General features: G+C 40.1%; 1 protein-coding gene across 2 annotated transcripts; it reads right to left on the bottom strand.

Moving 5' to 3' along the window:
• Nucleotides 1-962: 962 nt before the first annotated feature.
• Nucleotides 963-8970, bottom strand: TOMM7 (translocase of outer mitochondrial membrane 7). Of its 2 annotated transcripts, none has more exons than XM_081243853.1 (3): nucleotides 8798-8966; nucleotides 4937-4985; nucleotides 963-1196 (listed from the first exon to the last, which is right to left on the bottom strand). In XM_081243853.1, the coding sequence occupies exons 1-3, from the start codon at nucleotides 8898-8900 to the stop codon at nucleotides 1181-1183; spliced, it is 168 nt and encodes a 55-aa protein (XP_081099979.1). In that variant the 5' UTR covers nucleotides 8901-8966; the 3' UTR covers nucleotides 963-1180. The 2 variants fall into 2 exon arrangements, with proteins under 2 accessions (XP_081099979.1, XP_081099980.1); XM_081243854.1 differs by lacking the exon at nucleotides 963-1196 and adding an exon at nucleotides 1206-3334 and having other exon boundaries at nucleotides 8798-8970.
• Between the last annotated feature and the right edge of the window lie 4561 nt (nucleotides 8971-13531).

The raw sequence follows: 13531 nt of genomic DNA, 5'->3' as shown, positions 1-13531 counted from the left end.
GAAATGTTAAAGCAATTACATTAAGTGCATACCAAAAATGGTTTCCCTGCAGTTAGCTCTCCGGAATTCCACTTTAAAAGCCCCTTATGCAATAAGCCTCCACAATAGTCTTGTCTCCTTGTCTCCTAGGCAAAGGTAACAAAACTTGAGGAAAGTCTTAAATAGCTAGGACGGTTTTACATTAGAAATAAGATATTTCTGGTAATGACAGCTCCAGTTACCGGAGATTACATTCATGATCATTCTCTAACACTGGATGTTAGAAACACTCAATCCAATGGGCACCTCCCAAACCCTGTCATGCCTTGTTTCAGGCCTACTTTCCTATAATTAATTACAATTCCCAAAACTAAGTAAATATATCTATTTTGTTAGAATTACAAAAAAAGCTAAGTTTAAAGAGGGGTGGGGGCTTCAAATACAGATAAAGGTCCCAGGAAACCAGGATGCAGAACTGAAAACTAATTCCATTAAATGCCTTTTCTTCTATCAGAAAATAGGAAGTGTTACTATTCTGTGTAGCTCACTATGGGCTCTTGCCCAGCCACCTCTAGCTTTCTAACAGTACTGAGGGAAATCTTAGACTCATGTTTAACTCACAAATCATACACACAACTCGCCAATGCCACTCCCATTCCCTACCAACACAGCCAAAGAACCCTATTTCTTTTCATGAGAATGTTACTCCGATACAGTACAGGAAGTAAGGACTCAGTTTGTCACAGAGAGCTGTCTCTACTTTTACTACTTCAGAACATCTCAGAAGGAGTTATTAATTCACTGCAAAGGGAAACTGGAATCCATTTGTTAAGCGAATGGACAGGAATTAACTTGGAAATTTTCTTATTTTTTTAAAGTAGCATCTAGGCACATACATAGATTCCCTGTTTTCAAAAAGTACCAAAAGGCTAAATTTTTACCTAACAGTCCTATCATGTTCAATTCAAGAAGGACTCAAGACATAACATTGTTAAAAAACTTTTATTTTAATACAGTCTATCATAAATAAGTCAGTAGAGGTTCCACTCTGCCACAGACGCATCTGAGAAGTAAGAGCCCTGTGCCATCCAACTGGTGAACGTCTGAACGATGTCCCATCTCTTATCCCAGCCAGAGTGCACACCTTCCATGTTGTTCCTCTGCATTGATTGCTTCCAAAACCAGATGACCAAATAGTCCTTTATCCCCAAAGTAAGCTAAAATGTTTGTGAAGAGGAAAAATAAATTAAACCCCAAAGTAAAAACTTCTTAAACATAGCTTAAGAATTAGAAGATTTTATACATTTATGTTTGTGTTTACTCATCTATCAAATTCAGTTAACAGAGGGATCAATCTCATTGGGCAAAAAAACAAACAAACATAGAGACCTATTAAAAGAAATATAGTTTTATTACTTTTTATTGTAGTTACCTATTATAAGCAAAAAGGAAAACATAAATTGAGGTCAATCAAAATATTGATATGAAGGATTGATGAACCCAGAAAATAAAGTTGTATCATTATTAGATCCAGAAAAGAGACAAGAGGTGTTTTACTTCTAAGTCCTGTTGATTAAAAATGTAGTTTCTAATAGTATGCCAACTTAAATAAAATTGCATTACAAAATGACAATCTGAGCATTCTGTTGATTTTTAGAAATTATTTTCCCTCTACATATAAAGCAAACCAACATGCATCTATTCCCAGTTTTCAAAAGTGTATTAAAATCTCACAATGAACCCCAAGTATTTTTGCATACAGTTAAGATATGAAAACAAATTATTCATTTGTCGAAGTCTCTTCCTCATTGGTAATGAGCATCTAAGATAAAGAGAAAAGAAAATCTTCCTTGGCTTTATAAAGATAATGGGAACAATCATTCTCTCAGTTACTTAGTATTCATATATTTTGCCTAAATAATGTCTTACTAAGATATTGCCCCTTATTCATTAAATTCTGCATTTTAAATAAGGCATTCATATCAACCAACCATGTACAATGCACCATCCTGAGTGAAAGAGGAGGACACTAAGACAAATGGGGACCTAATCCCAAGGAATCTAACAACTTAACAAGGGAAACAGACCAGTAAATCATGAACCATATTATCGCCACAAGTGTTATATAAATAAGTTTATATATAAACAATAAACTTTATATTGCTAAATAAGTTTTATATTAATAAAACATTTACATTACTGAAAAGCCTGGCAGATACAAGTCTACTCCTTTCAGGGTACAGACCAGGTAACCCAGGAAGACCTCTCAGTCAAGTCTCCCCAGTGCAAGCAGCACAGTATATGAAATTCTGTAACAGGATAACTCTTATCAGCACTCCTCAATTCCTTCCTGAATCACAAATATCCCTGGAAAGAAATCAGAAAATGTCCCTAATGACAGAAAAGAATGATCATCAGCACCAGCAATGACAGGAGCACTGAGATGACAATAAGGTGAAGAAATAAAAAGCAGGGGGGTGGCTGCTTCATCCAGTCTGCAACTTTGAAGGGTCAACTCTTGGTGGGATAACTGAAGCCAGTACAACAAAAGGGTACATCTAGCACCACCCCTGGATCCTGGATCACCTGGGGCTCAAAAAACACTATTTCTCAGGATGCAGGTCTAGTCTAAAAACTGTACAGGAGGAAATGCTGTATCAGTTCCTGTTCCAAGATCACCAAGAGGTTAGGATCATTTAATTAAGTTAATTCAACATTTAAAAAGTGTTGCCAAAGTAGTTGGCAGCTACTTTAGGTACTTGCAGGACAACACATAGAATGCAAATAAGCAACAAGCATAATACAAAGCAAAGAATGACAGACACAAGAGAATACTACAGGAACACAAAAAATGGTGCAATTTCAGTTAGGAGAAGGGGGAAAAGATTTAGGGAAGAGGTGACATTTGAGATTGGGCTTTTCTAGACAAGTGAAAACTGAAAGGAAGAAGCATTCCAGGCTGCGGGAGAATAAGCATACAAAGGCATGAAAAAATACAGCTTATTCTGGGATTAGCATGCAGTGTCATTGTAGCTAGAGCTAGTTCTCACAGGAGAAAGAAGTGGGGTAAATGAGGTGACATCGAAAAGATTAAAAATTATTATTAATAGTTTACTGCTCAAACATTACTTGTCAAGCACTGTAATACTTTACACACAATATTCTTATTCAATCCCCATTGCAATCTTATAAAGTAGATAGTATGCCCAACTTATAAAAGAGAAAACTTATCTTAGAAAGGTTAATGGCCTCTTGGGAAGAAGTATTTGATGGTAACTTTCGGGGCTTGGAAAATGTTCACACAGCTTGACCAGGTAGTCTCATCTCTGATAATGTTTCCTAAGGTACTGTTTCCCTAAGGAAATAACTCGTCTGAGGTCAATCGGCTACTCAGTAGCAGATACATTGCCTGAAACCCCATTTCACAAAAAAGAAAACTGATAGTTCAAAGAGTAAAGGCTAAAAAAAAGGAGCTTGGTGGGGACCTTTGAAAGCAGTTTTAAGAAGCTGCACCATAAAAGCTTAAAGAAAGAGAAAAGTGAAGAAAGGAAGCAGTAAGTGAAGACCATTTACTGAAGAATTTTATCAGGGAAAAGAGAGTAACAGCACAAATGGACACAAAGAGGGCACACATGGCAATAACCCTTAAGAGGGAAAAACCCTTGCTTTGAGAAAGGAGAGACTGGCAAGTCAGAGAAGATGGAGGAAATTCATATCAGATGGCACTGTGCTAAGTAACAGGTCATATTACCTAGGGAGGCCACATGACCCAGCGGAAAGTGCGTAAGCCTTGGAGACAGACATACTCTACCACCTACCGACTGTGTGATCAGCTCTGAAGGACTGAAGTGACAATTAGAGATACTGCACATAAAGCACTTAAAACAGTGGCTGACACACTGTAAATGACTGTTAGTAACATGACTATTATTATTTCTGCTCATTCTAGAAAAGAGTGGTTTAGATTAGAAGTCTGAAGAAGCTGAAGACCTAGAATAGCCAGTGAAAAGTCTGTTAGGACAATCAAGAAATGTCTTAAGACAGAGGGTAAAGCTGAAATCCCACAGCACCTGTGAAGGGGTCCTAGTCATCATAGTGCCAGTCCTTTCTACAGAGCAATGCTGCCTGTTCCAGATTCTGCCTTCACACATACACATATACACACACACACGCATACATATGGTTTTCACAAGTATATACATACACACACACATATGTCTGAGTATATGAATATATATACTCTGTGTATCTGTGTGCGTTGTGTGTGTGGAAGTTTTCACAAGTGCTTATTCAACAACTACAAGGTTGTTTCAGAGAAAGGAATTTGACGATGCATTTTCAGAGTCACAAATGTTCATACACTTTGACAAGGAAATAAATCAAAACCTATGCACATAAAAATGTTTGTTATATTGTTATTTGAAATACTAAAAAACTGAAAAACCTAAGTGATCAACAACTAGAAAATATATGGGCTATCAACTCTAACATTGGGTGAAAAAAACAAAATTCTCTGTACTCTTGTTAGAATGACATAAAAGGCCGTATTTATATGAATAAGGATAAGACAGGAATACAGGTATTAAAAACAGTTCAGCTTTTAAAGTGGTAGGATAAGTTAGTTCTTTTCCTTTTAAAATATGCTTCATTATGGTTATAACGCCAAGGCAGTATATACTAAGCTGGCCAAAAAGTTCGTCTGGCTTTATCCATTCTTACGAAAAACCCGAACGAACTTTTTGGCCAACCCAATAAAAATTAGAAGGGGGAGAGAAAGTAGCTATCTGATAACGTAAGTTAGACTGGTCTGCAAACTGCTGCAGTTTTCCAACAGCCCACAACTACACTTGACTGATAAAGCTGTTACAATACCTACCACTATTTCTCTTTTGCTTGCCATGACTTAGTACTAATGTATGAATGTTTGCCCTGCAATGCTTATTTGTAAGAGCGGTACCTCAAAACAGTTGGTTCAGGCATTCCAGGATCTGCACCCCTCTTAAATCCTGAGGGAGATGGGGAGGGAAGAAAGAGAAAGAGAATAAAAACTAATTAAAACCCTAGCAGACAAAAAATTTACATCAAGACTTTTTCTTTTTAAATCAATCTAGGGTAGCTAGAATGATATCCAGATCTACCAGAATTACCTAGATTTACCTGCGCAACAGAACAGTCTTGAATCTTCACTAGAGTATGTGATTATGTGCAGAACTGATCAGTAGGGAAGACAAACTACCTTATTCCTATAATACACACAATTAGCATAGCAGCCCTTAGCACACACTCTTTCATTATTAGTCATTACCCACAAAAAAGATATCACAACAACCAAATCACACTGGATGAACTACAGAGAGCACAAAGATTTTTTTTTAAACTATACTTTTTTAAAGAAACAATTGAAGGGCTTCCCTGGTGGCGCAGTGGTTGGGAGTCCGCCTGCCGATGCAGGGGACATGGGTTCGTGCCCCGGTCCGGGAGGATCCTGCATGCCGCGGAGCGGCTGGGCCCGTGAGCCATGGCCGCTGAGCCTGCGCGTCCGGAGCCTGTGCTCCGCAGCGGGAGAGGCCACAACAGTGAGAGGCCCGCGTACCGCAAAAAAAAAAAAAAAAAGAAAAAGAAACAATTGAAGATATCTTATTTTTTCCCCTATGAACCACTCTTTTTATAAAGCAGCCAAAGACTGGTGATAGAAAGAGGGAAAAAAAATTCAAGTTATTTTTAATAAAATCAACACTCATTACAAATACGATTAAATAAAACTTTTACCTTTTAAAATATATCAATTAACTAGACAACATATATACTAATTTGCTGAAATAACTGATTAAAATTAGACTTGGCATTAAGAACTGTGGAGTATGAAATTTTACCCCATTTTCAAGACAACAAACTGGCCCACCAGTTTCACAGATGCTGGTAGAAGATACAAGATTCCAAGTCAGAAACAAGGACAGGATTTCCCTGGTGGCGCAGTGGTTAGGAATCTGCCTGCCAATGCAGGGGACACGGTTTCGATCCCTGGTCCGCGAAGATGCCACATGCCGCGACATGCCGGGGAGCAACTAAGCCCATGCACCACAACAAGAGAAGCCACGGCAATGAGAAGCCTGCGCACCGCAACAAAGAGTGTAGCCCCCGCTTGCCGCAACTAGAGAAAGCCCGCACGCAACAACGAAGACTCAACACAGCCAAAAGTAACTAAATAAATAAAGTTTTTTTTAAAAAATGTTAAGGGAGAAAGTTTAGTTATTAAGAAAAAAAAGAGAGAAAAGAAACAAGGACATTTTATTACTCCCAGCAACAGCTATAGTCAGAGTATTACCATTTAGGAGACGAACCCTGAGATTGGGGAACCAGAATCTTTCATAATGGGCAGTGAGCATGTCTCCCCTTTGCCCTGGAACTATTTTCCAAGGCTGTTCACCCTACAAACATCATTAAAGATATGGAACAAAGGGTGGTCACTGCCTCTGCTCACCAGATTTGTAGAAATTCAAGATACTATGGAAAATTGTCTTCCAACAGGTAACTCACGAAAATCCTTTTGTTGGTAACTGTCCAAACACATGCTTTATCATCATGTCACTATCTGTCCGATTTTATAGCACTATATTCCCACTATACTCCCTGAAGCCCTAAAAGGTATGTTTGAACCTAAATTACACAAGAAATTCAATCTGCAGTTGCAGCTTTTAGTGAGAGCTAAGGTGGAGAAGTAAAGCATGGGAACTAGGTTAGACATGAAATTAAGTTTAGATACAGTGTAAGGAAAAAGACAATGATTAACAAGGAAGAAGCGCAAAAAGATAGCCTTAACATCAATCTCCACCTGAGCTGGACACTAGGGTACCAAAAATCACCATAATGGTAGTCCTAGTAAAGAGAATATAGCTGGTGTGCACAAAAAAGAAAATGAGGTGGAAAAGGAAAGCATTATCTACTCTTCCGACCAAAACCTCTGATACACAGAGTATAACAACCAGCTACAGCTTTCTGGCAGTAGAAAAGGAATTTCAAAAAGGGGAGGAGGGAAAGGTATATGAAGACTTACAGAGCAACAAAGAAACCACAGGGTCTAAGGAAGCAAGAGCAGACTAAAACAGAACCCATATACACAACAATGGAAAAAGGAGATGGCACAAAGAGGGGGAAGCATCAAAGCCCCCATACCTTCCTTAGCTAAAAGAAGAGCTCCTCCCAGTGCTTGACTAGCCAAACTGGGCCGTTCTACCATTAAGTGAAAGCTGAAGTGGGGATGAGTCTGGAAGAAAGAGGGGAATAACAGCCTGTAAGAGCAGGGTGTCCCAATTACTTGCCCTAACCGTTGATACCTATACAAAGTCACTAAAATCTGGCAAAGTAATGCTTCTTTTAAAAATGCGTTCAAAATCAGGGAGGAGGGACTCCCCCGGCAGTCCACCCTACAATGCAGGGGACGCAGGTTCAATCCCTGGTCAGGGAACTAAGATCCCACATGCCGCAGGGCAACTAAGCCCGCGTGCCACAACTACTGAGCTCGCTGGCCTCAAATTACAGAGCCCACACGCTCTGGAACCCACGCGCCACAACTACAGAGCCCACGTCCCCTGGGAGCCTGCGCACCACAACTAGAGAAGAGAAAACCTGCACACCACAACTAGAGAGAAGCCCGCGCACTGCAACAAAAGATCCCACATGCCGCAACTATGACCCAACGCAGCCAAAAATAAATAAAATTAATAAAATAAATAATAAATCTTTTTTATAAAAGATTTATTAAAATTCTCCAATTGGAGAATATTAGGGAAAAAATAAGGGCGGACAAGGATCTGTTTAAGTCCTGCATACTGAAGTATTTCCAAGTTATCAGTTGGCTTGCAACTCATGGGGAAATGGGAGCCAAAGCTACCTAGAGAATGTCCAGCACAGTCAAACACTCTGTCAAGACTGAGTGAATGTACTTTATCTTACACCAAAAAAAAAAAAAAAAAAAAAAAAGGCAAAAAAACAAGCAGCAGCACCTAGTTAAAATCATAGGATTCTGAAATATGAACCTGAGTTTTAGAAAATGTCAAACTGACAGAGCTGAGACTCTTTCCTTTCCACAATACTGCCTGAATAGGGCAGATTAAAATTAAAAGACTATCCAAGGCTAGAAACAGGATAATAAAGTCCCAATGTGCAGCCCTAGGTGAAAATATTTGCCTGAGCACTTACAAATCTTTGCACTACAGCATAGTGGTGAAGAGTATGGGCCTTGATGCCCCAATGCTCGACTTCATAACTCCCCCACGTGACAGCTGTGTGGCCTTCAGCAAGGAACAGAACTTTTCTATGCCTCGGTTTCCTCACCAGTAAACCCGCTACTCCTGGTGAGAACGCAGAGGCAACCAACAACTATTGTCTTAATCATGCCTCAAAGCAATGGCATACCCACGAGGTTCACCGGTCTCTTTCCACTTAGGCCCACCTGGAAATGTGAGGATAAACGCCCTGAAAACCTACGTAGTGCCAAAGAGTGAATTAGTTGTTTTCACATACGTCAGGTTGTCCTAACTCTCTCAGAAAAGTAGGTCACCTCTAGTTTACAGATGTAAAAACAGGACGGGAGACATTACGTGACTCGTTAAAGACCCCCCCACCAACCCGAAAAAAAAAAAGTAAAGGGCAGAACAAGAACTCGAACTCAGCTTAGACCGACCCCACTCGACAAGACAGCCTCAAAGGGCATGCGCGGCGTGCTCGCGTTTCTCTCTCCCGCCCCAAACCAAAAATGGAGTCTCAGCCTCCGCACCCCCTTCCCTCCCGACTCCTCCCAGGTTCTTCTCTCACTGACCCAGGTAAATCACGAGAGGAATAAAGCCCCAACGGATGGCAAACTGGCCTCCCTTGAAAAGCTGCTGCAGCCTCTGCTTGGCCTCTTTGCTCAGCTTCACCATGGCGACGGCCCGGGCACCACAGGGAAACTGCGGCAACCGCGTCGGGAATCCGAAAAAAAGGAAGGAGATGCGCATGCGCCACACAGCCTTTACGGCAGGAGACGTGAGCGTCGCCAGCGGAGGTCGTAATTCGTCACCCTTCCACCTGCCTCTCCGCGGCCCCGCCTGTGGAAGGCGCATGCGTGGTTGAGCCTCCTCGTTCAAAGGCCCAAGTTCACTTTCGTCTATTTAGGAATCGCCCAGTTTCGCTGATTGCGGGATATCTGGGGGCACTGGTCTTGGGATTCCTTCTGCCCGGAACGCCATCTCTCTGCCCACAGCCTTACCCATTTTTTAAAGTGTATCTCCAAGTGTTCTTTACCTAACATAGAAGGGACATTAACTAAATTCAAAAGGACCAGGTTTTAGTCCCAACTCAGTTATTCTGACTTGCCGTTTAATCTTGGCCAAGTTATTTAACTTATCTCTGTATCCGTTTGCTTCTTCAAGCTGAAGGTTGAACTGCAAGGAAGGTTACAAACTGACGCCCAACAGAGCCCCTATCCATGTTTTCTTTGACTCCCAGGGTGTTTGGTTGTTTTATTTATTTATTTATTTTTTACGTTTTAAATTACTTGCCAACATTTTAAAGTTTGGGAAAGTTCCCATGAAAGTCTGGACTTTTTCAGAGAAGTTGGCGAATCTCATTGCAATCAACACCCATCTTGCCCTCGTTGGTTTAGAATTGCAGTGGTTCTCACCCCTGGCTGCACAACAGAATCAGTGAGGCATTGTAAAGGCTTACTCCTTGCTGGACCTACTGCTGCTGGGTACCAACTCCTACAAATTATCATTAGTTTGGGGGTGGGGCCTGGGCTTTGGTTTACCTTTGAAGTTCCCAACTTCTGATTCAGTAACTGCCTGGCCGCAGTTGGTGTTTGAGTTTTTGACCCCAGGTCGAGGACTTCTTTATTTCTAAGGCTGTAAGAGATTTCTAAGGCTTTGACCTTGATGCCTTTCCTGGCTCACTCTCAAGATACATCATATTTTCTTTTAAATTCTTTTTTTTTTTTTTTAGTTTATTTGAGCAAAAATTTGTTTAAATCGAGCAGTTCCAAACCAGAAATGCTCCGTCTTTTAAATTCTGAAGGTGCCCAATGGTACATAAAAATTTTCCCTAGCTTTCTGGATATTCCTGTGCTTAGCTCATCATCATGATAATAACAACCTGTCTACTCTGCCTCTGTTAAGTGTTTCAATACAAAAGTTAGTTTTAATCTTTAAAAGAATTTAAGCTTACATTGCATTAAAGCTTATTTTACTAATTCTTGTAAGGGGTAAACTATATATACTATAGGCCTCATTTTACAGATAAGGAAACTCTTTCTCAACTTTTTATCCAAACAGTAAGGATGCATTTCTGTCAGTGGAGCTGAACAATGCCAATGTTATTTGCCTTTATCTAACATTCATGGAGCTACATGCTAGGCATTAGAGATATAAGATTTTTTTTTAAGGCACTACCTTTAAGAATTTCATGTTTGGGAGGAAAAGACATGCATAAACAAATGATTCCAATATATTGTGACTGTGCTAAGTCCCACGATAAAGTTATACACAAAATACAATGGGAAAGCAAATGGAGGACACCTTACAATGCCTGGAGGTGTCAAGGAACTTCTGAAGAAGCCAATGGTAGTCAAATTGGAAAAGAGGAAATAAATTTGAATCATTAAGGAGGTTAAATCAACAGGACTTGTTGGCCAAATGAATGTGGAGGGCAAATTCGAAAAAGGTGATCAAAGATGACTGCCCAGTTTTGAACTTGGGCAACTAAGTTAGTAGTTTCACTCCTCTGTCTCCGCAAAGTCTAAATTATATAGATTCACCTTCACAGTGATTCCTACACATAGGGTTGGGGATAGGCAACCTTATAATGGCTGGAAGTGCTACAAAACTTCAGTACTAAATTATTTTTTAAGGGTCTTTATTGAATTTGTTACAATATTGCTTCTGTTTTATGTTTTGGTTTTTTGGCCCCAAAGCATGTGGGATCTTAGCTCCCCGACCAGGGATCAAACCCACACCCTCTGTGTTGGAAGGTGAAGTCTTAACCACTGGACCACCAGGGAAGTCCCTATTTTTAAATATATAAAATGCACACGCAAGAGTCTTCTCCTATTATAATAATAATTACCATATATTTGTTATTATGTGCCTAGAAAGAAATGTAGAGAAATATACTTCAAACTCTTTGTAGTAGTAATTATCTCAGGGGATGAGGGAGGAAATTATTGGAAATCTTCACTTTCCATGTATCTCTGTAATATGTTGATTTTTGTTCATATTACTTTTATTTTTTTTAAAAAAAAGGTAGATTTTAAAACAAAATAAAACTCTCTAAGGACTCCCTATTGCCTTTAGGATAAAAGATTAAAGATAAAGATATATTGCACAACCTACACGGTCCTTGAAGTCACCAGATTTTCTCTCATCTCTTCTCTTACCTCTGCCAGAAATGCCTTCCCACACCCCTTTCTTTTTTAAGGTCCATTCAAATATCTACTCCAGGATGTAATCTCCCCGACCTGTCCAGGGCAAGTTGAACACTTCCTCTGTGGTGCCCCGACTCTCAAGTTGATTTATCACTATTTATTAACATGACCATTTCCCCAAGTAGACTACAGGCACAAATCTCATATCCTCAACTACTGTATATTTAACACTTGTGGAATTGTTGAATGAATGTCGTCAGGAACTAACAGTCTTGGTTAATTATGCTACTTAATCAGCCACAGAACAGGTATCTAAAATGCTTATTTGTAAATTTATGATTAGAGATATTCTTGGCAAAAGAACTGACATTCTCCTTCCTAGTGGGCAACTACACTCAGACAACCAATTAGAAATAAGTAATACTTAGTGGGTGCTTACTATATGCATGCACTGTGCTTGCTCACATACCTTAACTCGTTGAATCCTCTCAACTCTGTGAGATGGGGACTGTATTAACAATCTCATTTTGAGAAAACTGAGGCACAGGGAAGTGAAGTAAATTTGCCCAAGTTCATAGAGCTGGTAAATGGTGGAAGTAGTGTCTAAACCCAGACGCTCTTACTCCAGAACTTGAATGTTAACCATGACACTAGACTGCGTTATAGAAGAGAAGTAAACACAGGACCAGAAGAAAAGAAATAGTATATTCTCAAAAAATATTTTCCTCATGCTGTGATAGATAAAAGAATTATTTCCATTGTACTGAAGCAACACATACGACTAGACCAAATGCTGGCCAGTGACCCAAAGGGATGCTGACTGGCTGAACCAACCAGACTCTCCCTAAATGAGATTTGAACTCAAGATAGAAATAACAATTTGACGAAAGCTGGTAAGATAGAGAGAATAGAAGACATGAAGCAGCAGAAGGCACAAGTAGGCAGAAACCGTGAAGTAGAGAATATTGAGTTATAACGATATAAAAGCCCTCAGGTAAAGAATAACATGCTTTCTGAGGTTTTTTGTTTTGTTTGTTTTTGTTTGTTTGTTGGCCTTGCCGTGGGGCTTATGGGATCTTAGTTCCCCGGTCAGGTATCAAACCCATGCCCCCTGCAGTGGAAGCGAGAAGTCCTAACCACTGAACCACCAGGGAAGTCACACATGCTTTCTGGTGATAGCGCAATAAGATAGTCCCACCTGGAGTTTCCTGTAGGCTGAACAACCTTCCATTCCTCAGCTTTATTCCGAAGTTGGTAAGCCTGGCCTTGCCATGGTTCCTGTTCTGTAACGTAGAACAAAGTGGAACTAATCAATTACATTATAACCCCCATGGTGTCAGCTAATTATAAAATAACAGAAGAGAGGTGAAGGCATGAAGGTGAGAAACTCAGGGGAAAAAATCAACTGTCAGGATTTCACCAGCAACATCCAGAGAAAAGATAATACTAACTCTGTCTTCTTAGGAAAAAAATACCTCTAGAGAGGGTTAGATGGTTGAACCCTTTAAGTTGTTAAGAGGAAAGAAACCTACAGAAATATGGGTGGTAGACATTTCTGACAGCACAGCCAGGCTTCACAGAAAAACAGGAACCACTCCTTTAAACGTCTATTTCCACATCTGTAAAATGGAAAGGGAATAACTACTTGTTATGGACTGAATTCTGTCCCCCTCCCCTCAATTCATATGTTGAAGCCTCAACCCCCTGTGGAGGGATTTGGAGAAAGGGCCTTTAAGGAGGTAATTAAGATCAAATGAAGTCTTAAGAGTGGACCCTAATCTGATAGGGCCTGTTCTTATAAGAAAAGAAAGAGACGCTAGAGCTCTCTGTCCTCGTGCACACAGAGGAAAGGCCATGTGAGGACACAGTGAGAAGAGAGCACCTTGATCCAGGACTTTGAGCCTCTAGAAGTGTGAGAAAACAAACTTCAGTTGTTTAAGCCACCCAGTCTGTGTTGTTGTGTTATGGCAGTCTGAGCAGACTAATACACCACCTAACAGGGTTGTGTGTAAGGAAAATTAAATCAGATCATGTTAATGTATTAATAAAAGTACCATGTATTGGGCACCTCCCTGTGCCAGGCCCTTCATGGACATCATCTCCAGTCCTCCAAAACTTCATGCTCTTTGCACCCCTCACACTGCTTGGTGTGTAGTT

Source organism: Mesoplodon bidens (genome assembly GCF_964165515.1).
Source record: "Mesoplodon bidens genome assembly, chromosome: 9".
In the NCBI taxonomy this organism is placed as follows: Eukaryota; Metazoa; Chordata; class Mammalia; order Artiodactyla; family Ziphiidae; genus Mesoplodon; species Mesoplodon bidens.
Note: the sequence above shows the minus strand (reverse complement) of the source record. Positions and strands in the feature narration are given on the sequence as shown.

Excerpts from the sequence above, each read along its gene's own strand:
- TOMM7 (XM_081243854.1), bottom strand. The coding sequence starts at position 8,900 with ATGGTGAAGCTGAGCAAAGAGGCCAAGCAGAGGCTGCAGCAGCTTTTC. Across the intron at positions 4,986-8,797 it reads TCCTCTCGTGATTTACCTGG|GATTTAAGAGGGGTGCAGAT; the intron begins GTCAGTGAGAGA and ends CATCTCCCTCAG.